At 41.0% G+C, this 25513-nt stretch overlaps 2 protein-coding genes and 2 long non-coding RNA genes across 4 annotated transcripts in view; 2 read left to right on the top strand and 2 right to left on the bottom strand.

Moving 5' to 3' along the window:
* The window catches only part of LOC124336700, a 580524-nt gene that overhangs the window by 551804 nt on the left and 3207 nt on the right, over positions 1-25513 (bottom strand). The window contains exons 9-21 of the mRNA XM_046790482.1: positions 25372-25467; positions 25200-25307; positions 25070-25132; positions 24917-25012; positions 24785-24847; positions 24632-24727; positions 24377-24556; positions 24219-24314; positions 24005-24055; positions 23732-23854; positions 23523-23588; positions 23358-23462; positions 23149-23298 (exon numbers count right to left, since the gene is read on the bottom strand). Coding sequence (XP_046646438.1) covers positions 23149-23298; positions 23358-23462; positions 23523-23588; positions 23732-23854; positions 24005-24055; positions 24219-24314; positions 24377-24556; positions 24632-24727; positions 24785-24847; positions 24917-25012; positions 25070-25132; positions 25200-25307; positions 25372-25467 — 1293 coding nt within the window. The remainder of the gene's footprint in view (positions 1-23148; positions 23299-23357; positions 23463-23522; positions 23589-23731; positions 23855-24004; positions 24056-24218; positions 24315-24376; positions 24557-24631; positions 24728-24784; positions 24848-24916; positions 25013-25069; positions 25133-25199; positions 25308-25371; positions 25468-25513) is intronic.
* Positions 51-2744, top strand: LOC124336504 (protein lin-28 homolog). Its single transcript, XM_046790343.1, has 6 exons — positions 51-292; positions 392-537; positions 1897-2069; positions 2164-2242; positions 2314-2389; positions 2435-2744. Exons 1-6 carry the CDS (start codon positions 280-282, stop codon positions 2455-2457), a joined length of 510 nt encoding a protein of 169 aa, XP_046646299.1. The 5' UTR covers positions 51-279; the 3' UTR covers positions 2458-2744.
* Positions 1068-17873, bottom strand: LOC124336606. The gene is made up of 2 exons (XR_006917114.1): positions 17104-17873; positions 1068-2047 (listed from the first exon to the last, which is right to left on the bottom strand). It is a non-coding gene; the product is annotated as an uncharacterized LOC124336606 (long non-coding RNA).
* Positions 8914-9637, top strand: LOC124336625. The gene is made up of 3 exons (XR_006917136.1): positions 8914-8993; positions 9043-9115; positions 9329-9637. It is a non-coding gene; the product is annotated as an uncharacterized LOC124336625 (long non-coding RNA).

Here is a 25513-nt window from a genome sequence, read left to right on the forward strand (position 1 = left end):
CAGCAGCACGTCTGCTCTCTCCTATACAAAAGTGTAACTCGAGCGTGTATCTCCTCACAATCGGCGGGATGATAGTCGCCCCGGAGGCCGTCGCTCGTTTCGGCTCCTCTGACTATAATAACATCGTCACGCAGTGCTACTCACCATGTGCCACTAGATCCAGTTGATATTGCAATCTCTTTCCGGTGATTTTTTTTCAAGTGTTATTCATTTAGCCCGAATTTGGTTATTTTCTAATAAAGAGTTGGTGGGTAAAACAGTCGAGTGCGTTGAGACGAAATGGAACCTACCGGTAGGTATTTCAACTGTAAAAAATGAATTGAATTTGTGCAATTCACAATTATGCGTCATTTAATTATGTGTTGAATAACATTGTTTGTCTATTCATCAGGTCAGGATCGTCAGGATCGGTCGCCCAGCTGTTCCGTCCTCTCATCAACGTCGCGCAGAAGAGGCAGATGTAAATGGTTTAACGTGACCAAAGGATGGGGATTCATTACGCCGGACGATGGAAGCCCGGACGTATTCGTTCACCAGGTATAAATTAAATAATAAAACGGAAATTATTTTAAAAGAAAAATAACAAAAGGAGCTTTAAGGAGGGAGCGGCGTGTATCTTTTAAGTTGAGTTTCTTCTTCTTCTTTATTGTTGTTGTGTGTGTATCTCTACTGAGGGGTCGTAAAAGACGGTTCCCAATAGATGTGCGCAGTTGAAACTTATTCCGAGCGGTTGGTTTTCAACCCCCACAGATTTTTGTGGTCCCATCGGAATGTTAACGAGTCTCCTAGCTCTCTCTCTCTTTCGGCTATAGAGCTCGGGGGCTCGTTTCCGCATCCGGTAGTAGTATAATCTATACACTATGTTGTGGCCCCCATAAGAAAAGTCTGCTCCTGCTTTCGGCTGGAATGCAACAGTCACGGCTGATGGCAAGACGGGCGTAGAAAGGGACAAGAAATATCTTCGACATTTAAAGTATGCTGTAGGGATGGGGGGGGGGAATAGTGTTCTGGCAGGATTTTCCGAAATAAGGATCAACAGATATAGCTGCGGAGCACGCACACACACATAGAAATATACTTTTGTATTTATAGGCAGCACAAACGTGAAATATCTATAAATGTAAGGGAAAATAACATTTGAATGGCCGCGGTCGTTCTATTTTGAGGATGAAAGAAGCAAGTTTCTATTTTTCAAGTGCCATGTAGAGATAACTCGAGAGCCTTAGCGTGTGGGTTTATGGGAAAACAATTAAGAAAATAACCTTTAGAATTTACCAGTTGCCCATGGAGATACACAACAGTTAAATACAAGTGTCGACTATCGTCAGAGCAACAAGCAAACGAAATCCTGATGGCTCTGACCGATCCCATTTCTATAGTACGCTACTACAATCCCGTTGATATGTCCAGCAACGCGACGGACTCGGAGAGAGGCTATCCTGTATTGATTTCCGTCTTATTATTTCCTACGGCGCGATCGATCGTTGTCCAGCTGCCGGCACATCTGTTGGACTCGCTATACATCATCGTCTCCACTGGGGGGAAAGAAAATAAAAACAAAAATTTCCAAACTGAATCTTTGAATAAATAATAAGAAGGAATGTATTATGAATTTATCATGGGTCCGGGCAACTGCAACTATAGCAACTATATGTCTATACATAAGAGATTGAATGTGTTTAATGTGTGAGGGTGGGGGATTATAACAAGATAATCACACAATTTTTTAATCATCCGAAGAATTTGGTCTGCTACCGGAATTTCAAGCTCGTTTTCTTTTCGTGGCTATTTCTATAATCGATTCAAAAATAGGAGGACGAATAAGAGTTTTACTATTCGGTGGTTCTTGATTAATCACGACTCATAACATAGAATTGTTGTGGTTATTTTTTTAAGAGCGTGATCCGTATGAACGGATTTCGTAACTTGGCTGAAGGCGAAGAGGTCGAGATGGAGACGAAAGACGCCGATAAAGGAGCAGAGGCAACGGTCGTGACGGGACCCGGAGGATTGGAATGTCGGGGATCGCACAGACAACCCAGAAAACCTACAAAACCAAAAAGAATCAGGTGAGATTATTATCGCTTATTATGCCGCACGAAAGAGAAATAGGGAATTACGTAAACACGCCAAACAAATTGGTTTATTTATTCACATTCAAAGGTGCTACAATTGCGGTGCAGTCGGAAGCCACATCGCTCCCAAATGCACAGTTGGACCTCAACCCAAAAGATGTCACCAGGTGATTGTTGATGTTTTCTCTATTTTATAATGTCACGCACACACTTGATAACGGTTTTTAATTGCGTTTAGTGCAAGTCGGAGGATCATCTCATTTCCGACTGTCCAAATAAATTGAAAAAATTCCGATCCAGCCAGACGGAAAAACCAGAGCTATAGAATACTATACATAGATCTATAGCGCTGGAAAAACCTTCCGGTTTGAATGAATCGTAAGTTTATTCTCCCCGCATATTATGGACTACAACAACCAATCAGCAGTTTGACAATCACCAAGCGGACGACACACATCCTGGATGTTTTTACGTAACAAAAATATTTCGATATCTACAACAGTATACACGCACCCTCTAGCATTGCTCAATTCTGCATTATTATTATGTCCGAATTTTTACTTGGCAATGCTCACAAATGTTCCTCAGGTCAAATGTTTCGTACAATATTTGAATCAAAATTATTCATTTTAATGTTATACATGTACAATTGTTATACAGTACCAAAATTTGTAGTTGCCACACAAATGCCATACATTTGTCTACCTCTCGTTGATGCGTTCAAACAAATGACATGTCCATCATTTCATATTTGTAGTTACTTATCCTTGGTATTGTTGGTCAGGCTCCAATTTCATGTGAACTGTGTAGATATACGTAGCTTTGTGCTGAATAGAGAATTAGATTTCGTATTATTTATTCAAATTCGTTGTGTTTTGATACCGAAAAGATTTTAGTGGCTTCCAAAAGTGTTCAATGCTGAGAATGTGGTGTCATTATTAGATTGCAGATCTGTATTCCGGTTCCCCCCTAATGTGCAACTAAAATTAAACTTTGAAGACCAATTTTCGGTACCTATATGTGTAGTTTACAGTTGCAGTGGGAAATGAAACGTTCTTCTTGCGAACGTAAATGTAAATAAATTTAAAAATCATGGAGCCCTTTGATTTGCAAATTTTTGGCTATGACCTATGAGTCTAACATCAACATTTTTTTTTACATTACATTTTTTCCATTCAAACTGTGGTGTGACCTTTTTTTTTAAATATTGTTCTAGCAAGATTGAAGCTGATTAAATTACACATTGATATGAAGCCGCGCGGAAAACGGCTAGACGGTCTAGTCCCTCTAAAGGATTAGCTTATACTTATAGTTGCACCGAGGTAAAAGGAAGGGCTGCAAGCCTGCAATATTCTTGTGCGCTATGCGTGAAAGCTGTGAATATTTTGAAAACTTGTCACCTGGTGGCAGTTTATGTAGAACCAGTTTTTTCCCCGCTAGGTGCGCTGCGGTCTCCGATTACCAACCAACCAAGGCGGCCATTAATCATGGACATTGTCACATTGGACATAGGACATTGGTTATTTAGAGTTTTTGGACTTTGGAACGGTTTGGAAATTGAAATTGAGAACGAATTCTCGTTCCATTGGCTCTATGTCGGTGTTTCCAGTTGTTTAGTGCTATTTGGTAAATAGATATTGAGTATATCAATAATAACTAATTTCAAATATCTTGGAATGTTGTGCCTCTCATGAGTCTCATATTTCCCTTCATCATAAGTCATAAGTTTGGAATTGTATGCTGATTTGTTTTGAAAATTCTAACATTTCTTACATTCATTTCAGAAATCCAGAAAAAAATCAGAAGAATCATGAATTCTTCATCAAAAATTGATAGAAAATGTATAGCTGAAGCTGTTTTGCCATTGCAGGAGCCATTATTGGATTTTTCTGCCGGGTATGTGTTACCTGCTAGAATTTCACTACCTTCTATTAAGCTCGACAAAATTGGAAATATCAACATACCTATATCCTTCCTGGTATGATCATTTTTTTATGTAATTATATGTCCAATGTATTGAGTATTTTTCTTATCTCTTCTATTTTGTTTTGTTTATTTCAGGATGCTGAAAGATTAAAGTCGTTTTCAGAAAATCAGCTTGATGCAGACACCTCACCAACCCTATTCCCTTCCTCACAGAAACACACTTTTGAAGTATGTTCTGATAAAATCCATGATTCAACACTAAATGACATAGATATAAGTTCTCTAGTCATCAAGATGTTAGGATTACCTGTTACTAAAACAATGGAATTCAAAGCAAAGCTTGATAAGCTGATGTTGTTTGAGGTAGATGGGCAGTACACTCATACCTTCGATTCAGGGAAAGAATTCGGTAAGACTGACCTCAGTAATTTTGTTATTGATTGATTAAAATACTGATTATACGTTGACTATGATAGGAACATTCGGTACGGCGATTCTTCAGTTACCCGTAAAATGCGGCCATGGCGGTGGAAACTTCCAAGTGGAATATAATGGAAGGAAAGCCAATTATGAAGATCAGGTTGATAGCCATAAGCTTTCCTCTCTGTCTTCGTTTTACGACAGCTGCGAGTATGTTATGAATCCCGTTACGCGAGGCTGGAAGTTGACGCTCGTCTTGGTGTGGACCAATTTCAGCATTGTGATGCGAGCTGATTTTCTAGCTTTTCTAAATTCACAGAAGAAATTAGATTCAGCACTCCTGACTTGGAATCCCCATCGAAATAAAGATGACTATTCCACCGAAGTTCAACAATGCCCATTTCTCAAAGAAAACGTTAAAATCCCCGTAATTACTTCATTCGACGAGAAAAAAGTTATTCTGTGCTCTGTAATTGCGTTGAATGACTCTGCTGAAAGCGACGTTTGCTCGTCTATTAAGGATTCTGAAGATTCTGAAAACGAATTTGATTACAACAGTGATTCCGAGTACTCAGAATGTGAAGATAAAGAAGATTGCCATTGCGATGTTAACAACCCAACCGTGATGAAGTGTGAAGAAGAGGATGTTTTGTTCTTCGTTCTTGAAGAAAAATATCTCGAGAATAGTCTCATGTTTCATCATCTTCAAGGGAACGATCGAATTCTGGCTGACCTTCTCCGATGCTGCCCTGTTATCGACGTGCATCTGGCGAAAGTTACGCATACCAATACGAGGCACATAAAATTGTTTGGTCCCTGCTCTTACCCTGAAACAACGTCAACAAACATTGCAACAATTTCGCGTTTGATAGATGCGGACGGCGTTGTCAAAGATCTGCACATCGACGAGTTGAACTGGAACGAGAAATGCGTTGGACCCAGAAATTGGCTGGAATCACCTAGAATTCAACCGGACAAGGAAATCAAAATTATGAAACGCTATTGTCGAAAGACATGTCGTTGTTGGAGACTAATTCAAATTCGTAAGAGGATTTACTTCAATGCAATACTGATTATATGGCCTAAACATCAATCCATCGGAATGTATTGTCGCTATGGACTCGGTATGTTTTTGAACTTCCTTGAAAGTTCTTTGACTTCCGCTCTCGCTCATCAACAGCTTGCACAAGATTTATACAAGACTGTCGAATATTGCTGCAGCTATCCCCAAAGAATATGGACCCAGTCAACATTCAGAAACGGCGAGTTAACGCTGAGATTGCTACGTCTCTGCAACGCCAAGAAGGTTTCAAGATATTGAAGATGCTTGGGACCGAATTCGACACCACAGCGAAGCAAAAAACCTTGAAAACTTTTGAAGGCATTCAGAATGAGCAAGTAGCTCAAGAAGTTGTCAAATTGATATGTCAAAGCAATGGTAAGTTTCCTTTATGCTGTTTTATTAAATTAAATAGACATCTCCTATAACTTTATTTATTTGTATTAGGTCGGGGAGATTGCATTGATCTTATTAAAGGACTGATTACTACTCATCGCATTATCAACCAATTCGTACCGATCATCAAAATGATTCAGTACTTTCTTAGCGTCAAATGCGTGAAAGGACCTATGCTGGTTGGAGATTGTGTAGCGTCGTCGTTGGCCAACATTGATCAGAAAAGAGCTGCCGTTCTCAAAGAGTCGGATGTAGCCTTGTACGTGGATGCAATCGTTTCTTTGGAAACCTACCCGGAAGCCTCCAGTCAAGAAAGACTAGCATCGTTGGTCTCTCTCTTCTCCAAGCTTCCTTCGACCTCACAATGCAGTTTAGTACTGGAATTAGATGCTCAGGGTAACTCGCGTCTCTTGGGCATTGAATCCTGGCAGTTTATTTTCCTGGAAATTTGCGAGACTTCTCTTGATTGCGAATCAAGCGTTTTCCTCGCTCCGGACGCTCTTGGATTGCTGAAATGTTTCATTCGACTTGGAAATCCAAAATGGCTCGAGTCTTTGCTTTCGAAAATTATCATTTTCCAGATCAAGAAGGAACGATTGCCTTTTTAAAGCAGTTGCTTTAAAGTTTTTAGTTGCTTTTTTCGGATCAATCTTTGGCATTACAACTGCAATTCGCTACTATCTAGCGTTGCTGAGTACCTTCAGTTTGTGATGCAAGTGAAACGTAACCCCAAACTAGCAAATCTCAAACTAATCCCCTCATCCCCACTGTTGTCTCTAATGAACTTTGACCAGATGTGGCGCATCCTGAAAGGTTTTCACATATCAGCACCGAACTCTGGAATACGTCTCCCTGCTATTCCGTTATGATGCGTGAAATCTGCAAGTTTGCGGTGTGTGCCATGAAGAAATCCAACGTAATGCAACAAAGTGACGAAGTCTCGAAAATGGTCAGGTACTTCCTTAATTTTCTCGAAAAGTCGTTGTCGCAATCGCTGCTCAAGGAGGTGTGTGTAATTGAAGCCGCTGGATGTTGGTCCCTCAATTTTAAATACGGATTTTTCCTTGATGTCATCTCTTCAACTGAAGTTTGGGGTAAACTGGATTCTGCCACTAAATTGGATATTTTGAACATGTGTGCTACGCTAATCGAGTCTTGGATAACTGAAGAATGCAACACAACAAAAAATGTTCAACTCTTCAGTTTTCGCTCATTTTTTCTTCTTGATTGAAGAGCATCGGTTTGATCTCAAACAAAAGAATATTATTGAATCCTTTCAACCATATTTGAAAAAGTTGCCGCTCCTTCTTCTACGGAGTTTTATGCTCAACCTTCACAAGTCGATAGTCAAGACGATGTCCTGCGTCAAGAAAATCCCAGTTTGCCTGTTAACCGAGGTGTGCTGACATTTTACCGACCGAAATTTTTTGTCAGACAACCTTTCAGAAGAAGACTATGACAAAATCGTTAACTGTTTGTTGTTGATTGACGACGCTCGTTCCTGGAAAAGTTTTGCAGACGAAATCTGTTCCTTCGAAGTTATTGCAGACGATAACCAACCCTTTCAGCGGACATTGTTGAATACCAACATCCAAGAAGATATCGCGAAGTCGCCACTTGCGTCCACTGCTTTTGTACGCATCGCGGACAATTGGGTGTCCAAATGGAAATCAGCGGCAGAGCCGTCCTTCACCTGGAGTATGCCGAAAGCTGTAATACCCATTCACTCCGAAGTGCAAAATTTTCTTCGTTCCTCGAAAACCCATTTCACCCACCGTTTAAGAAGCATTGGACATTTCCGCGAATTTAAAAAGGATCTTGACCAAACTGGTCCATTGATGAAGTTCAGTGTTTCTGTGTCGGATTGGAACCCCATGGACAGGAATTGTTGCATTGAAAAAAACAAAGAATATCATAAAAGTATTGTGAAGTTGTTTCAAAGATTGACATCGGAAATGGATGACGTGCTGAAGTTCCGTCAAAGTCTCAGCCGGAATCTTGCTGCGGCCAAGCCTACAGGGAAAAGGCCATTGGAGTCGGTTTCCTCGTCGACGTCTTCGGATGAGGTCCGCATTCTCTCTCCTCCTAAACGCAGTAAGCCCAACATTCCAGTACTCGATCTCACCATTTGATTTGTCTGGTTTAATTTCATGTTTCATTTTTTAGTTACTTCTACTTTTATTTGCCTTATAACCGTAACTTTTTATGTGTTGCTATATCTTAAGTCTTCATAAGTCTTGTTATGAAAGGCAACGTCATTTGTCAATCAAGTTTTCTCTTTCCGTGTCCAACATATTGTTTAGATAATATGCCTTAGAAATGTCAACTCTTTGCCTTTTAGTTACTGTTTACTTTGTGTGCTGGAGTATACTCTGAATAACTGCGGATGTAGCTGTTTCACGCGCCATTTTCACAGTTTCTCGTTTCTTTTCAATAGAAATTCTTGAATCATTACTTGGCACCCTGTCCTTTTTAAATAATTGGTGACACAGTTGTTGTTTTGAATAATTTCACTGACCATTATATCGACAACAAACAAAAAAAAAGTGGCAAAAACAAACGATAATGGCCATACACTCTTACTCCGTTGTTCAGATATCCTTGACGGCTTCGTTCTTGCGAGGGTTCCAGAAATTAATTCGTTTTCAAACGCTCAAACGATCTCAAACTCAAACGCTTACAGACGATCTCAATGACCATTGGAAAGCCACCATTCTCAAAACGTTTTTGAGCCGAGCCATCCAAGAAACGTAACAGAAACTAAACTAGCTGCAGTTAAATTTTCAACAGAAATCGACCCTGAAAAAGGAGCAAACATGACTAAACTGAAGGCGTTCATCGAAAGCTCTCGGACTATTAATCTATCTAGCGTGACGAAAGATAAGGAAAACAGATTCGAGGGTTTCTGTATTTTCTCCATTAATTAAGAATCAATGCATCAGATGACAGGTTTGAATGCGAACGTGAAACGGTAACTGCAAATTTACTATTATGACGCACTTACATTCGTGTGTCTCATTCCAATTCCACTCGGAAGCATTTTGGGCCAATTACTTGGAAACGAAATCAATTGAAGCCTGATACGTTAGCTCTGAATTCTCAAATCCTTTTCCTGTGTACGCTTTTCTTTTTTATTTCGTCAGTAAAAAGTAATTTCCCTTTTAGGGCCGGAGATGCTCAAGTATTTGGCTAAATTTTTCCGTCAAAAGCATGTCTTGATTCCAGTTTTCCATCTATGGTGTGCTGAATGCAGTATCGCTAGCTGGTCCTTCTTTTTTAGTCGTTGTCAGTACGAGAATATTCCGTCCAGCCAACGGAACTCAAGAAGAAGCGATGTCGGCCCACCTGAAGAAATCAAGGAGGAAACAAAAGAATTTCGAATACGATAAGAAAAAAGACACTAAATCGGAAGACGAAGAAGAAATGAAGAATAGAAGTATAGTTTAAAAAGCCATTAAAAATCTCTGTAAACCATCAACAAGAGTTACAAATCAAAGCCACTAGTCGTTGGAGATATTGTCGTGATGCCTGTGGTCCCAGAGGTCAGAGTCCTAGATTAGTAGATTGCAAGTCTCCACTAGTGCCGATTCAGTGGCAGCGGTTTGTTTAGTTAGCAAATCAGGAAGTCTGCACCCAGGTTGAGTGGGCGAAAAGAAGAGTAAAAATAAGAAAGATAAAAAGAGCCAGAAGGGAAAGACTACGACACTATAAAACTTTGTTACTGATCCACGGCTAACGAACAAAAGACAGCAACATTGGAGACAATTCTAGATTGTCCAAGCTTGCGTCAGGACAATATTGATTGTATGAGGGAGTATAACACGATCTTAACTGTGTGAACCATGTATTTCTCAGCTGTTTAAAGGTAGGGAAAAGAAACGACCTGACTACTCGGCCTGCCGCCAGAGCCTCAGACCATTCTACAAAGTGTAACAAACACACAAACGTAACAACCAGCCGGGTAACTCCATGGTAACAAATAAACAACATAAGCTAGCCGAATGATTAATCCAAACTGGATATTACTTCTTATCTCCCGCGACCGCGATTTCCTCTAAATCCGCCGCGCCCATTGCCAAAGGATCTGAAAGTAAACAAACGGACTCGGTCAATTGCATAGTCAACGGGCTCCGCCCAACCAACTTAACTGTAAAATATGGGTGGGTGGTGGGAAATTTACAGTTAAGATCGTGTTATACTCCCTCATACAATCAATATTGTCCTGACGCAAGCTTGGACAATCTAGAATTGTATATCGATCGATAACATCGATCTTAACTGTGACTTTAAAGCTTACACGAAAATAAAAGCCAAATCTAAGAATAAAAATGACCCTGACACGGCTACTCCAATAGGCCTGTCTGAAGGGGAACTAAATCATGAGAATACCAATTGTTGTCCGGATTCAACACTGACGCGGCCACCGACGGCCCTGGGTCCTTCTCGCGATGATAGAATTTCCGGAACGTTGAAGACGACGCCCAGTGCCCTGCACTTAGGACCGAATCTAACGAGGCTCCCACCGCTACTGCTTTAGAGGCTGCCGCTCCCCTGGTTGAGTGGCTCGAAAAAATCCCCACATCAATGCCCGCGTCTTTAAGCACCTTCTTTATCCAATTCGAAATCGTCTGGCTTTTTACTGGGTTGTGCAGACCAACCGAGCTAATGAAAAGCAGCTCGTTGTTCGAGTCCTTCCTGAAGCCCTCAGACATTGAAATGTAGCACTTTAAGCACGCTACCGGGTCTAGCGTCTCCTCTCCCAGCCTCTCTAGGGTGAACGACTGAAGCGCTCCTGATTTTTGGGCTTTGCGAGGGCGGGTCAAGGAGAATGAAACTCGATTAGTCGAGAATTTGATGGATCTTTTACTGATTGCGGCCAAATCTGAAGCCCGGAAAAGGGTTGCTAGGGCCAGTAGTGTTGCTAACTTCGCCGCCAGAGCTCCTAATGAAAGTGAGGCGTTCTCCTGGCTCCTAAGATAAGACAAAACCACATCGACGTCCCAAGTGGAATTATATCTGGCCGCAGGTGGCTTTCTGTTAAAAATGCCCTTCATGAGCAGGACAATTTCAGGGTGCTGGCCAATAGGGAGCCCATCTACTCGCTCCAGAACAGACGATAGGGTAGACCGATATATATTTACCGTGCTGTAGGCCTTGGATCTAGACTGCTCGGCCAGAAAGGACGCCACTACTGGGACAGCGCTGCGCAGGGGATCGTGACTCCTTCCCAAACACCAATCTGACCAAATCTTCCAGCCGGAATCGTATGCGGCGTTCGTGTTATCTCTGACTGCACCCAACAATAACTCGACCACTTCTGCCGAAAACCCCTGTTTAGCGTATCTATCCCTGACAATTTCCAAGCGACTAGCCGGAAGCTGGGTACGCTGCACAGCGGGTGCTCCCCCCCTTTGACCGAACGCAATAGCGACGGATGTGGAGTCAGAATTTGCGGCACATCGCACGCCAGACTCAATAGCGACGCGAAATACGGCTGGCTCGGCCACAACGGGCAAACCAATACCACAGTCGCTTGATCCCTGCGGATCTTGGACAGACATTCTTGAATCAGGGAGAAGGGGGGAAAAGCATAGGCTTCCAGCTCCTTCCAGTTCAGTGAAAACGCGTTGACCGCCCACGCTCGAGGTTGAGGCTTCCAAGAAACAAATTTCACAAGCTGGCTGTTCCACGGGTTGGCGAAAAGGTCGACCGAAGTCTTCCAAACTCTCGATAGAGCCCGAAAGACCCCCGGATGCAATCTCCAATCGCTCCAGTCCACCCCCCTGCGGGATTCCCTGTCTGCAATCGAATTTAAGACACCCGGTAAGTGCTCCGCCTTCAAAAAAATATTTCTCCTCTCACACCACCGAGCCACATCTAGCGCCAAATTATTAAGGGCTGTCGACCGCGTCCCCCCCTCTTTATTGACATAGGCTACTGCGGTCGTGTTGTCCAATTTCAACTCGACGGTGCAGTTGCGCATAGAGCCTGCGAAGGCCCTGAGAGCATTAAACGCTCCTAACATCTCCAGCTCGTTAATATGGCGCTCCTTCTCTTCACCTGACCATGACATGCCCGTTGTAACACCCTCGCAGACCGCTCCCCAACCCGACAAGGATGCGTCTGAGCAGATCGACAACGTCGGCTCCGCCTCAAACATAGGCCTACCCTGGCAGGAGGTAAGGTTGGATACCCACCACAATAAATCGGATCTCGCCGAATGAGTGAGGTCTACTTTAGTGTCTAGCTCTCCCCCGTAAAACTTGGAGTTGCCTATGTACAACGACTGTACCTCCCTGTAATGTGAACGCGCGAACGGGACGGCCGACGACGCCCAAGTAAAGTCCCCTAAAAGGCTTGCTAACACCCGCAGCTGAACGCTCCGCTTGTTCAATATCTGGCCGCATTTCTCAACCATCGAATCGACCTTCTTCGAAGGCAACCGAAAACTCAAAGTGATTGTATTAACGATGAGTCCCAGGAACTCCATCACCTGAGATGGCGTCCCCACTGACTTTTCTTCGTTGATCACAAACCCCAGGACCTGCAATAAGATCCTAATAAATCTGTATTGCTTCAAAATTTCCGACTTGCATTGATTCACGATCATCAGGTCATCCAAATAGATTACCACCCTGAAACCCAACGTTCTCAAAAGAGCTACAACTGGCTTCAAAAGTTTCGTAAATGCCCACGGTGCCGACGCTAGGCCAAAGCAGAGACTTGTAAATTGAAAAACTTCCCCTGCCCACAAGAACTGTAAATATTCATGAAAATTCCCATTTACGGGGACTGTCAGATAGGCGTCTTTTAAATCAATCTTCACCATCCAATCCCCTTCTCTAATCAAATGCTTTAGGGTGGGCAATCCCTCCATTTTAAAATGTCTGTAAACTAGAAAATCGTTGAGCTTCTTTAAATTGATGATCGGCCTAAATCCCCCAGACGCTTTCTTAATAATAAACATGGAACTGACGAAGCCGATCTTGCTGGCCCTGACCGCTGCCCCTTTCTGAAGCAACGCCCTCACTTCCTCATTGCCTATCGATAACTGATCGGCACTCATGTGCGCGTTACATGGAAAATTAACCATCGTAGGTGGGGCTTCGAAGTCTAATTTCAACCCGTGCCTCACCACGTTAAGGATCCATGGATCCGCCGAGATTAGTTCCCAGGCCTTTGCAAAATATTTAATTCTACCCCCAATGGACCCTTCACTAACTGCAAAAGGCTTAAGCGATAAATGATAAATACGATCAACTACGAACCCATGATTGGCGTTGTTCCAGCCACCACTGCTATCGACGTGCCGATGGGAAGGCCCGGCTCCACCGTTGAGTTGCTGATGAGACGGCCCGGCTCCGTTACCAAAACGAGACGCTCCGCCTCCACCACCAAAGTTCTCATTGTAGGGGCGCCCTTGGTAGCCACTACCCCGGGCTCCGCTTCGTGGCTGCTGCTGATGTTGGTGCAGATGAGCCGTGTGACGCGGATCTCCTCCATTCTCGCCACTCTTCTTCTTTGCCCCGACGTCCAGGCTGACAAGCGCCTCAAGTAATCTCCCACTTTTCAACAATTTGTCGATTATCGACGTTCCAAACAGGTTTTTGTGCTCGAGTACGTTGAATACGTCCCGATTCTCGATTAACTGCATGCAATTCTCACCCACGATGGAGAGGACGTTTTTCCGACGGAAATCCGAAACGTCATAGAACGCTCTTCCTGCCAACTCGAAAGCGTGCTTCACTGCCTTCCCTGGTTTCCCCTCGAGGTCCAAACTCTCCAGAAAGGCAAGCACTGGAAAGACCGGCAACATCGACTGGTGGACCTTGTATAGCACCTTCTCCACATCGTTGACTCCTTTGCCTATCGATGAGCCCAACTTCGCCTGGCACTTCAGCAGTATCTCGAAATCCAACGAAGGTGCTCTGAAATCGAGGTCGTCCTCCACGTCCATGCTATCACATAAAAATAAAATGTACATGGTTATCTGTAAAAACGACCGTGGCCTAACAATATCACAGGGAAGGAGCGGGCCAGAAATGCCAACCCAGGGCGCCACTCGCGGATGGCGTTGGTACTACAGGTATAAGGGAGGTATTAGAGGCCAACATAAGGGCAACCGGCGGGAAAAAATAATAAGAAAAGAAAAAAGGGAGGCGGGGGGGTGTATAACGATACGCTCTTACCGATCTCACATTTCAATCAGCACAGAAATTTTCAACACAAATGAATATTTCAAATCGTGCCCCAGCAAGTCCGAAAACTAATTACTCTAATTCTAATCGTACCAGCCTGAAATAAGTCACGATCATCCCCGCCCTGGTACCTGTACAACTTGTTGAGTTCCTTCAACCTCTTGTTGCTCGTCCCTTTCCTTAGACGCTTCAGCATGCGCTTACAGGTCCTGAATGTCGGCTTAAGCTTCTTCCTCTTTCTTGATTCCTTGGCACCTTTTAGAGCCGCCACGATTTGTGACCAAAACTGCTCTCCTCCCTCCAAACCAGGGATCGTTGGGATGGCCGGGATCGACGGCACGCCTCCTCCGCCTTCTTCCACTCTCCCCTCCAAATTCTCACCCTGGCCCAGGGTCCGCTGAATCAAGGACGATAAGGCTTCTGGCACGACGACAGCATCGTTCACCTGAGGATGGCCAGGATCATCTTGGATGCGAGAGTCTTCGGGTTGGGCAGGGGGGCGGGCCTTCTCTGGCTTCCTAGCCCTTTTAGCGTGGCGAGTCTCCCGAGCCGACTCATCTGATGATGATGAATCTGAATTGGAGGACGAAGAGGGCGAACTAGAACCCGAAGTTGAATCGTCAAATCTTCGTCTCGGCATTCCGCAACTTAGGTGAAATCACTGAACTATAGAAAACCGAAAGAAATTCAAGTGAAACTGAGGAGTGAAAACTCTGATCACCTTCCGCTACCGACAGCTAGAATGGTCTGAGGCTCTGGCGGCAGGCCGAGTAGTCAGGTCGTTTCTTTTCCCTACCTTTAAACAGCTGAGAAATACATGGTTCACACATTTAAGATCGATGTTATCGATCGATATACAATGTTCATCAACCATCGCTGATTGTTTCGGGGACCTTTCTTTTCCGATCCAACCTTTCGGGAATGCGGTGGTACTTACATAGAATACTGTAAAGAATTCATGTTGAAAGCAGTCTTGATGATTCTTTTTTATTTCTTCCTTAGATTTTACCTGTCAAATCGCCTCTTGTTGTCCTTCCAAGACATTAATGACACAGTAAACAATTCATGTTTTGTCTAACTAATTCACAATGAGATATAGTACCTCTTGTCATAGACACTCAATAGATAGTTATGCAAGTGACTATGAAATGAAGAAATATAATCGGGTAAATAAGAATGAGTATATATTTTCTACTGTCTTCCTCTTCAGAACAACTTATAATTCCTGTTTTTTCTTTTAGAAATTCTGCTGTCTCAAAGAAAAGATGTATGTGATGATGGTTAGCACTAGCAGCACCTAACTTCATCGAGTTAACCCCAATTTCCGAACAACTACGCCAAAGGCTTAGGACATCCAGGCTCGTTTAAACCACCTTGAGCTGGAACAACAGCAAAAAATTCCGCTCCTCTCGTTGTTACCCGTCGGCCATCGCCCTGGAAAGAGGACCATTCGAAATCAACTTAGCTGTCTATACTATTGATGAGCATCCAGCACCTATGCCCATTGCCCAACTACTACGAGTGCCAACTCTCCAGCAGCCGCGACACTTGATTGGTACAATCTTCGACCACCACTTATCTATCTGCTACCAACTCTTCTCACTTAAGAAGAAAGAAAAGGAGCATCAAGCATACCTCGATCGCAGCGATGACTGAGTACTAACAGAGCAGTTTAAGAGCTATACTGCTTATTATTTCGGCGTGCGGCGTACCGTCCATCATTTTTGATGGGTGATTATTATTTGATGGCATTTGATGGGGGCCATTAAAAAACAACAGCTGCTGTATGTGAGGCATCTTCTTCCACATGTCACACTTTTATCAATATTTTCTGTTTCTAGGGTAATGATTTTTTTCAAGTAGGATTAACAGTCAGATGAAGTCTGAGCTTCTTTGTTGCAGTCCAATTTTCATATGGATTTGTTGAAGCCAGCCAGTGGAAGGTGTGATATTGAGATGTTCAGTTGTTGTTGCTGGTGCTCTCCTGAAGTGTAAAAGAGCTCTATGCTCCAAGATTTATGGGATATCATGTCTGAATCAATGCTGGACCCAAATGTATGTTAGTTTTAAGTAAATATTTTGCTTCAGTATTTTTTCTGATGTTTTAACCAATTTTATCACGAAGCAGAAGTAAAAGAGCCTGGGCAGACAAGGAAGTAACAGGCTCGGTTACGAACCCTTAATCACGTCGGGTCTTTCACAATGGACTTCATTTTCATCTAGAAGTAGTGCAGCAAGTGATCACATATGATCCCTATCTCCGACTTTCACCACTAGCAATAGTAAAGGTACTAATTCTGCTACTACTTCTCGGCCTTCGGGGCGTAATATTGGGTAGTGTTAGGCAGACAAAAGTGAATTAACTGCTGTGTATGACATGACTGCAAGTGCAAATTTTTACTGTGATTATTAATGGGAAATCATAAGTCATCACAACGGGATTGGGGTTAATTTCGCTTTTTGTAGTTTGGTGAAAATTATTCGATACATTAACGAACTAAGTAAATAATAGAAAATTGATTGCCTCAAAATTGGTCCGGAAATATTGCCCTTCTCGTTATCTTTTTGTTTTTGTTGAAATCAATAAAAAAGGATTAAAAATAAAAGAAAAAAATAAAATAAAAATAGCGCGGACGATTGAATGCTATCCAAGGACGGGAGCTCAAAGTTAAAGAACCTCGACAAAGCAAGCAAAGTTAAAGTTTCACCAACGAAAAACAAACACAATTATGCGCTACCGGAAATCGCAACAGATTTTTATAAAACCGATAGAATAGAAGTGTCAAAATGCGAGGAATCGCAAAGGATGGACATGATTGGTTTCATCAACCTCAACTGTTGCAATTATTAACTAAATGAAAATAGCCGAAAAAGGCCACCTTGATCAAACCGCGGATCAAGCTTCCCTATTTTTGTGAATATAATAATTACGATTACGGGGAAGTCCTTGGGAAATAATAGGCTACTGACCATAACGACTTTTCAGGTAAAAGTGTAAAACATTAATAAGACGAAGTGGGAAACTTACCAATGTCAAGGTAATACGCGTTCTCCAGTATCCACTTCAGTGGGGGGTGAGGTTGAAATTTTGTACAGGCATTATTCAATTTTGTAAAGATTGAAACCATGCCAAAATAAACAAAGACTTAGCACTTGGAAATAGGGAAATAATTCACGCGTGCATAAACAACTGCTCGTTAACCTTCACGGGCAGCAAGAGAAAAAGGTGAAAGAAAATCTAACACTCTTCTTGTAATTCCTTAATCAGCCCAATTCTGCCCAGCACAAACCAAGTGCACGTCTGACTGCGTAACTATTATTCGGCACCACTTTGTCAGATTTTCTTAACAACGAAAGCTGAAAAGAGACACTTTAGAATGATGACGATGAAAACGAAAAGTTTTATTCCGCATGTGAAAGGAACACTTGACAAAATCACAAAACGCAGAAATGGCACCACGTCCGGCGATACAACGCCCTCAAAATTCGCCTCAAAATGAAATGAAGAGGAAAGGATAGAAAAGAACGACGGCCATCATGGATTACGTTTTCAATTTTCTAACGTCCTCCCTGGTTTGCCATTACAATAACTGTAATGGCAATCAAAACCATACGAAACCAAAACGAGTTGCAGATTATATAATCTAGATGGCTGTAGCGACCGGGAAAATAATATGCAATGAAACATTATACGAATTATGAAATTATTTTTGCGTGGAAACTGCTATAGCAAAAACAGTGGTACCTGTTTTTTGTGGTAAACCGATAAAAGAGTGAGGGCACCTCCATCCCGCGGCTATCGGTACGAAGAACTGAGGACTATGCACAAAGTGGGGTGGATTTGTGAGCAGCTTACAGGCAGGAGAAATTACAAATAATTTTCCTCCTCATTCAGGCCATCCCTTTGAGCTTCACTCGGCGGGTATATAAGCCAACCAGACAAGTTCCAAATTCATTCAGTTCTCATCCAACATCAGCAGCAATCATCATGTCTTCCCTGAAAGTAGTAAGTTGTATATACGTTGCCTTCTTTCCAACTGTTTCTAATTTACCGTTCGGTTCCTCATGTCGCAATTTTGTTATATACACGAGTCCTTTCTGTGTTTTCAGTTCGTTCTTTTGGCTGTTATCGTCGCCATGGCCGCTGCCTACCCACAGGGTTTAGACGCTCCTTACAAACCGGCAGCCAGCTATGCTGCTCCCGCGTACAAAGGTCCGGGATACGCTAACGGCCGTGCCAAGATCCAAGTCTACCGTGGGCCCAGCAAAGGTTATGAAGGCAAGGGAGGATACGGCGGTGAATATGGATTCGCTCCTTGGGGATTCTACGCCACTCAGCCCGAAGATAACAAGCCGTACGGTTATTAAGAATTAAAAAAAATAATAATATTGTGAACTTAATGTGCGGTCGGCTGGACCATTCGCACTCATGTGAATTGTCGATGTGTAGGATAATTCATTTTGAGTTTGTTATTTGTGTTTCTTAAATTATTAAATTGCGTAATCCATTTTACTGATAGGTTACCAGTTTTGTTTTACATTAATATAAAACACAACATTTCTCTAAAGATTTATCGATTCACTTTCGTTGTTTAATTCATTTGTTTGGTTCATTAGTGTTATAACGAAATTTGCTGTTGCACCTCAAATTCTTATCTTAAAAAACATAATCCTATCGTTAAACGGAGTGGTTCCCTGTTTCTATCACGATTTCAGTCTCAATCAGAATTAATCAGAATCAAGTGTTATACACCCTGTTTGAATTTATGCGCTCAAACGAATTAGCATTGAAAACAACCACAGAATCAATGCAAAAAAGTTTATGCTGTCACTACTAAATGGTTTCTGTTACTTAACAGACGACGACAAAATTCTGATTAATCAACAGGTCGAACGTTACTCGACAGTGAAGTGTGAACATTGTCCTATATACGCATAGTATAGCTGCTTGTCAGTCAAACTGTAAAATTTTCCCAGCTGTTGTTGCAGACAACACCATGGCCCGTGCACATACGTACATACCCTAAAAAAAGTACATCATGCTGACTGCGAATATGTGGTCGGTAACCGTCTTCAATTTGTTGTTGAATTAGAACTGTGTTTCCGGTGTTTTCTATTGTGGTCCCATGGTGACGACATTTTTCGAGAATCAATTCGAAAGAGTGATTGCTGTGAGTGATTTTCAAGGTTAAAATATCTCTGTGTGTGTCAATGCGTTTAGAGCAAAAGTTTGTAAAAAAAATTCTCATTTACATCTGCAGACAGCGAAGAGAAATCTTTTTAATGGCCGTGTCGACATTTTTGCTGGCACAAAATTGAATGGTGTATTCAGTAAGTTAATTTGCATTTACATTTAACATTTTATATAGAAGAATTCCGGCACATCCCTTAAATGAATTAGAATCAAATGAATGTCCTTCCATTCTCCTTGTAAATTTAATCAGTCTCGAGTGTTGCACCGAGGGAATGAGGAACTGTTGTCGTTTACTACTGTTTTTCTCAGTTTGTTGCGTAATTAAATGTATGCTTTCTATTGTTGTTCCGAACTATCTTCAGCCTGTATTCAACCAATCAGCCAAATCGTAAATTCATCCAGTTCGTCTTCTCAACAATCCAGTTGCCATTCTGGAAAGGATGTGCATCATTGCCATCCTTAAGCCTAAGAAATGATCTAATTTGAGTATTATTTTTTTCTTCTTTCTGGCGCCATCTCTGTCGCTAGTGCCATCATCGTTTGTTTGTCGTTACCGTTGACTTTTCCTGTCAAATTTTTCATTTTTCAAATTCTGATTTGCGTCGACTTTAGTTCAGGTGATCGGGTAAACGTTTGGAGTATAGGCACTTGTTGTGTCTGTAAATATTTTTCGTAACCCACTTTTTATTTTTCTATTTTTAGATAAACAGCACCTCTCTGGACTGGAGAAACTATACCGATGTCGGTCGAGTTACGTAGCTCTTCTTCTCCTTCCTTTATAAACGTCCTCGTGTACACCCATGTGAGTGTGGGGGTATTAACGCGAGGACCACCTTTTTCCTATCCCGCCTAGTGGATTCTGCGGATGGATGAAGCACTTGTGGATGGATCATGGATGCCTGGCTGTATTTCCCAGGCTTAAAGGTAGGGCAAATTCATCTCTATATTCTTCCTTTTTCCTATTTGGTGGCGTTGATTGGAAATCGTTACATAGGACGGAAGGCGATTATTCTTGAGCAATAGACAGTCGACTGGGATTGTTTTCTCTTGCCGTTTTGTGTTGTCTCAATCAGGGTTAATTAAATAACTCATTTGTAGAACGACTGCAGATCAGGCTTGTTTTTGTACCTCACAACTTTTTCTGTGGGTAAACAATCGAATTCTAAAATATTTTTAACTTTAAACACTTACACTAGCGTACAGCTAGAGAATTTTATGACCAAGTGGGACCTGTCACCACATCCGCACCACCTCGAACATAAAAAAGATGTAAATCACTTTCGTCACCATAGATGTATTTAAGAAAAATAAGAGATACGGAATGTCTTTGTACACATCAGCATTTTACCTTTTTCGTAAAACAGTGTCAATCATTATAAATTATTTATCAAGTCTCGTCAAAATTTGAGTAAGAAAGAGTTTAATATAAAAAGAAAAGGCAAAGCAAATAAATGTGCAATTAGTTCTTGACTTTGAGGGATCCACATTTATACTGGTCGCATTTTTCGGCTTTAGCGAAGACGTTGTAAGAGTCTTTGAGCTTCTCTGGAACGTATTCCTCCACAGCTTTGGTTACCGTTCGAGTTGTGTCGGAGAAGGAGCGGGACAAGGATCCGACTTCACAGAGGAGACGCTGGATGCATTCCTGCGAGTTCATTGCGGCATAGACGACCTGGGTCAACCGCTCGACTTGGCCGATGCTCATCGATGGAAGAGCGCTGAATGTAGACGGAATGGTCTTGTTCTTTTCCGCTTGACGACGCTTGCGATACTGGTTGTCTTGATTGTGTTTGTTGTTGTTGTAATTGTTGTTGTTGTCGTAGTTGTTATCTTGATAGTCATTGCCATAGCTGTTTTCATTGTAATAAGGAGTCGTCTCATCATATTCATTTTGTCCGTTTTTGCCGGCATCTCTGCCGCCAACTTTTGAAACAACAGCAGCTACCACTGCGGCGACGACCGCAGCCACAACAGCGGCGACCACAGCCACAATTGGAAACAAAATGGGGAACAAGCCAGGCAACGCGAGGAACGTGGTCTTCATGCCACCCCCTCCGCCACCTCCTCCTCCGGCGGAAGGATCTTCAAGAGCGCTCGGTACGACCAACGGAGCCAACGGGATCGGGGCGAATGCATCCATCTGATGTTCAGAACAAAATAAAATAAGATCGTGCTGAGTAAAAACTTGTTCAATTCTAACATTCTAATGGTTGAATTTTTAAAACACCAGTAATATAGAGAATAAAATGAAATGCCTTATTTTGTTGGACGACTGAGCAAACTGATGTCTATGCAGAAGAAGATGAGCTGAAGAACTGCGGTGTCAATCGATTCGTTTGCCATGTCTTATATAAATGGTTGATGGATTAGCATCAATATTGCGGCACGTGTGGTAGGCGGAGGCTAGCAACCCATGTCCTTGTCTTTTCCGAGGTCTTTTCTCAAAACTTCAAATTAATAACATCCAAGAATAGTAATTAAATAACTGTTTGATTTTAATTCTTCTTTGAAATCCATTTGCGCTGCATGTTAAGTGATCTATTTCAATTGAATGCAACCTCAATGGAAACCTTGAAATTGACTTATCAGCTGATAATCTTCCTGTTGCAAAATGCTTGCTGCGTTCAGTTGTATCCGGCCTGTAGTGTAATGATAATTAGCTGATCTAGTTAAACAGGCATGAGATTGTGAAAGTCACGAAAAATATAATATTCTTTATTATAATTTTTTATTTATCTGGCAATCAAACCGCTCATGACTTCAATAAAAAAAAATAGAATATAGAAAATTGAAAATTAATATAATAAAAATTTTATAGATAATTTTGATTTGTAGGCGTACCGTTTTCGTGTTTATTTGAAGCGAAATTGAAAAAATAAAATAAAACCGATTTTTTATATCTGGCAATCAAAAAGGGTTTTTTACGTCCCTTGCCCTTATTTTTTTAGATAGAAAAACGAATTTTCTGGACGTGTGTATAACTGAAATGCTAAGTTTATTTTAATATTCTAATCCGTAGCCGAAATAAACAAAATTTAACTTTTTCCCATTTCCATATAGTCCGCCACAGCCTTGCATTTTTGTTAACCTGGCAATCAAAATCGTTTTTTTTGCTTGTTGCGCTATATTTTTACAGATAGAAAAAGGTAAATTGTTATGTGTATTCAATAAGTCTATTTGTATACACATTCAAATTTTTGCAAAGAAATTCCCACCCGTTAATGAATTAGAATCGAAGGAATTTTCTCCCATTCCTCTGTACAAAATCCAATGAAAAATTTTCGGGTCGACGATCATTTTGCGCATTTCGGATGTTGAACCCAAAACCTCAAAGGGACGCGACTATTTCCTCCTCCAACATGAAACCCGTGAAATGACTGAAGTGTTTGTCTCCGTCTTCGAGCAGATATATATAGCCCTGTGAGCGATAAATGCGCAACCAGACTTCATCGCCTTCATTCAATTTTAACGTCGACTGAATTGACAACGGGCCCCGCTTAACGCTATGATAATAGGAAGTTGTCTCTTCAGTAAAATCCGATCCGATGATCCTCCCATTCAAAAGAAGCCCAATGTACATGGAAACGGGTTCTTTATGTAAATGTGAATGCTCCCCTATTCCCGAAAACGAAAAAAAATAAGTTCCCGGTCGCGGTGACGTGAATATTCCTGTCCTCAAATCCATGGCATTTCCAATGTTCACCCGCTCAATTTCAAACCGAATCATACTTTCAGTTCCATCAACGTATATTGAATATTTTCTCTGGACATAGAAATGGACGGGCGCTGATTTGACGTCGGCATATCCGATCCATTTCTGCAACGCTGCATACAAAAGAGTTAGACAAACAATAATCAGGAAACGTGAGCACGTCCTACCATTTCCATTAGAATAAAAGTTGCAGTAAACAGTCTCCATCTTCTTCGCTCCTTTCACCAAAAAGAATCCGCTGATCTTTTGTCCCATTCGCATCAGATCCCAACAGGAGGTTGGCATTATACCACTATCAATTATTTCACCCCCTCTGGCTGTTAAATTCAAATGAATTTTTAACTTATATTTGAAAAAAGAGAACGATATAAGTTACCATTTAATTTGGTCGTCAAATCCGCAATAATGGACTTCGTGCTGCTCAATTCCGATCTCGCCGAGGCCAAATTTGTTGTTGTAGTTTCCAGTTTACTTGAAGTTGCTAAACCATTTCATTTGATTATATTAAAACCATTTATATTTAAATTAAATAGAATTTTACCTCTCAGCTCATTTCTCAGTTTGTCTTCGGTGGTTTTTAGTTCGTGACTTAATCGTTGCGAATTTGCTACACAATCACAGAAAACAAAATTAATTTGTTATTAATTATTTTTAAATCACATCATAATTGAAATGTAAGGATGTTTAAAAATTAAATTGTAATGATGAAGGTATACATTTTTAAAAATATTGAAAACAATATTGAAGTACCATTTAAATTTGTTGACATTTCGCTGAAAGTTTTGCGGATATCGGATCTCGTTTTCATCAACTCCTCTTTAGTTTCTTTCTTCTCCAGTTCAATTTTGAGTCGCGTCAGTTCCTGCTTACTTACTGCGTGTAATAAAAACCCAATCAAGAACATTTCCAATTTCCGAAATGCAGGAAAACGAGTGGGGCAAACGAAATAATATTTTAATGCATTTTTATAAGAAAAATAATTTTACTCGTGTTATTTCTTGTTTTAATTCGAAAGTAGCCTACCTTTTAGTTCCAATGCCAAATTTCCAACGCTCATCTTGATTTCTGGTAGTTCTATCTCAGTCGCAAAATTTATAAATAGCAAAGGTATAATATTTAGCATTAAAAAAATTTAATATTTCGTTAGTTTTCACTATTGTGCCTGTGTGCAATCAATCACATTTTTACGTTTAACTAACTGCTAGTTTTTGTCTAATTCACAGTTAATTGGAAATACCTTCTAATTTAACGGCAAAATCGCTTCTCGTGTTTGTTAAATCACTCTTCACGTTAGTCAGTTCGGTATTCGTTTGCGTCAAGTTCATTACAGTCTCTAAAATTATTTATTTATAAATAGTTTCATAGTTAAACGTTTGGAGGCAACGATTGATTTACCTTTAAGTTCCGTTGAGAAATTTCCGGCGATGATTTTGATTTCTGCCAATTCTTTTTGAGTCACTTCCAATTTATTAGCCGAATCGATTCTCGTGTCGGTAAAATCCCTTTTCACGTTATACAGTTCGTTATCCGTTTTCGCCAAGTCAATTTTGGTTTGCACCAACTCCTTCTTAGTCCCTGTATGTAACCACAAGGTTGAATTTCCCGGGAATTTCCTTTCATGTTATAAGTGTAAATTTAACAATACAGTACCTTCCAATTTACTAGCCAAATCCATTCTTGCGTCGGTTAAATAACTTTTCACGTTATTCAGTTCGGTATCCGTTTTCGCCAGGTTTATCACAGTTCCTGCAATTATTTGTTCATTACTCGTTGGTCAAAAATTTCATAGAAGCGTCGATTTACCTTGGTGTTCCGTTAATAAATTTTCTGTGATGATTTTCATTTCTGCTAATTCTTTTTGAGTCGCTTTACAAAAAGGTTTTTATTTCTGGAATTTTACCTTCAAATTTGTCAATATATAATTCAGAATGGTACCTTCTATTTTACTAGCCAATTTGATTTTCGTGTCGGTTAAATTACTTTTCACGTTACTCAGTTCGGTACCCGTTTTCGCCAGTTTTATCATAGTTCCTGCAATTATTTGTTCTTTATTCGTTAGTCAAAAATTTCATAGAAGCATCGATTTACCTTGATGTTCCATTAACAAATTTTCTGTGATGATTTTCATTTCTGCCAATTCTTTTCGAGTCGCTATACAAAACCGGTTTTAACTTTTGGGTTTATAACTTCAATTTGGCAATATATAATAATGAAATACCATTTAGTTTTAGTGTTACATCATTGACAGCTTTGTCCGTCGTTTCATTTAAATTAGCAGTCGTTTTCTCCAAGTCAATTTTGGTTTTCACCAACTCATTCCTAGTCCCTGTGTGTAATCAAATTCCCTGTCAAGTTACCCGTGTGAATTCAAAAATAATTCAGAATAATACCTTCTATTTTCCTAGCCAAATCGATTTTCGTATTGGTTAAATCATTCTTCACGTTATTCAGTTCGGTGTCCGTTTTCCCAAGTTTTATCACAGTTTCTGCAATTATTTGTTCATTATTCATTAGAAAATGTTTCGAAGAAAG

Source organism: Daphnia pulicaria, chromosome 4, assembly GCF_021234035.1.
Source record: "Daphnia pulicaria isolate SC F1-1A chromosome 4, SC_F0-13Bv2, whole genome shotgun sequence".
NCBI lineage: Eukaryota > Metazoa > Arthropoda > Branchiopoda > Diplostraca > Daphniidae > Daphnia > Daphnia pulicaria.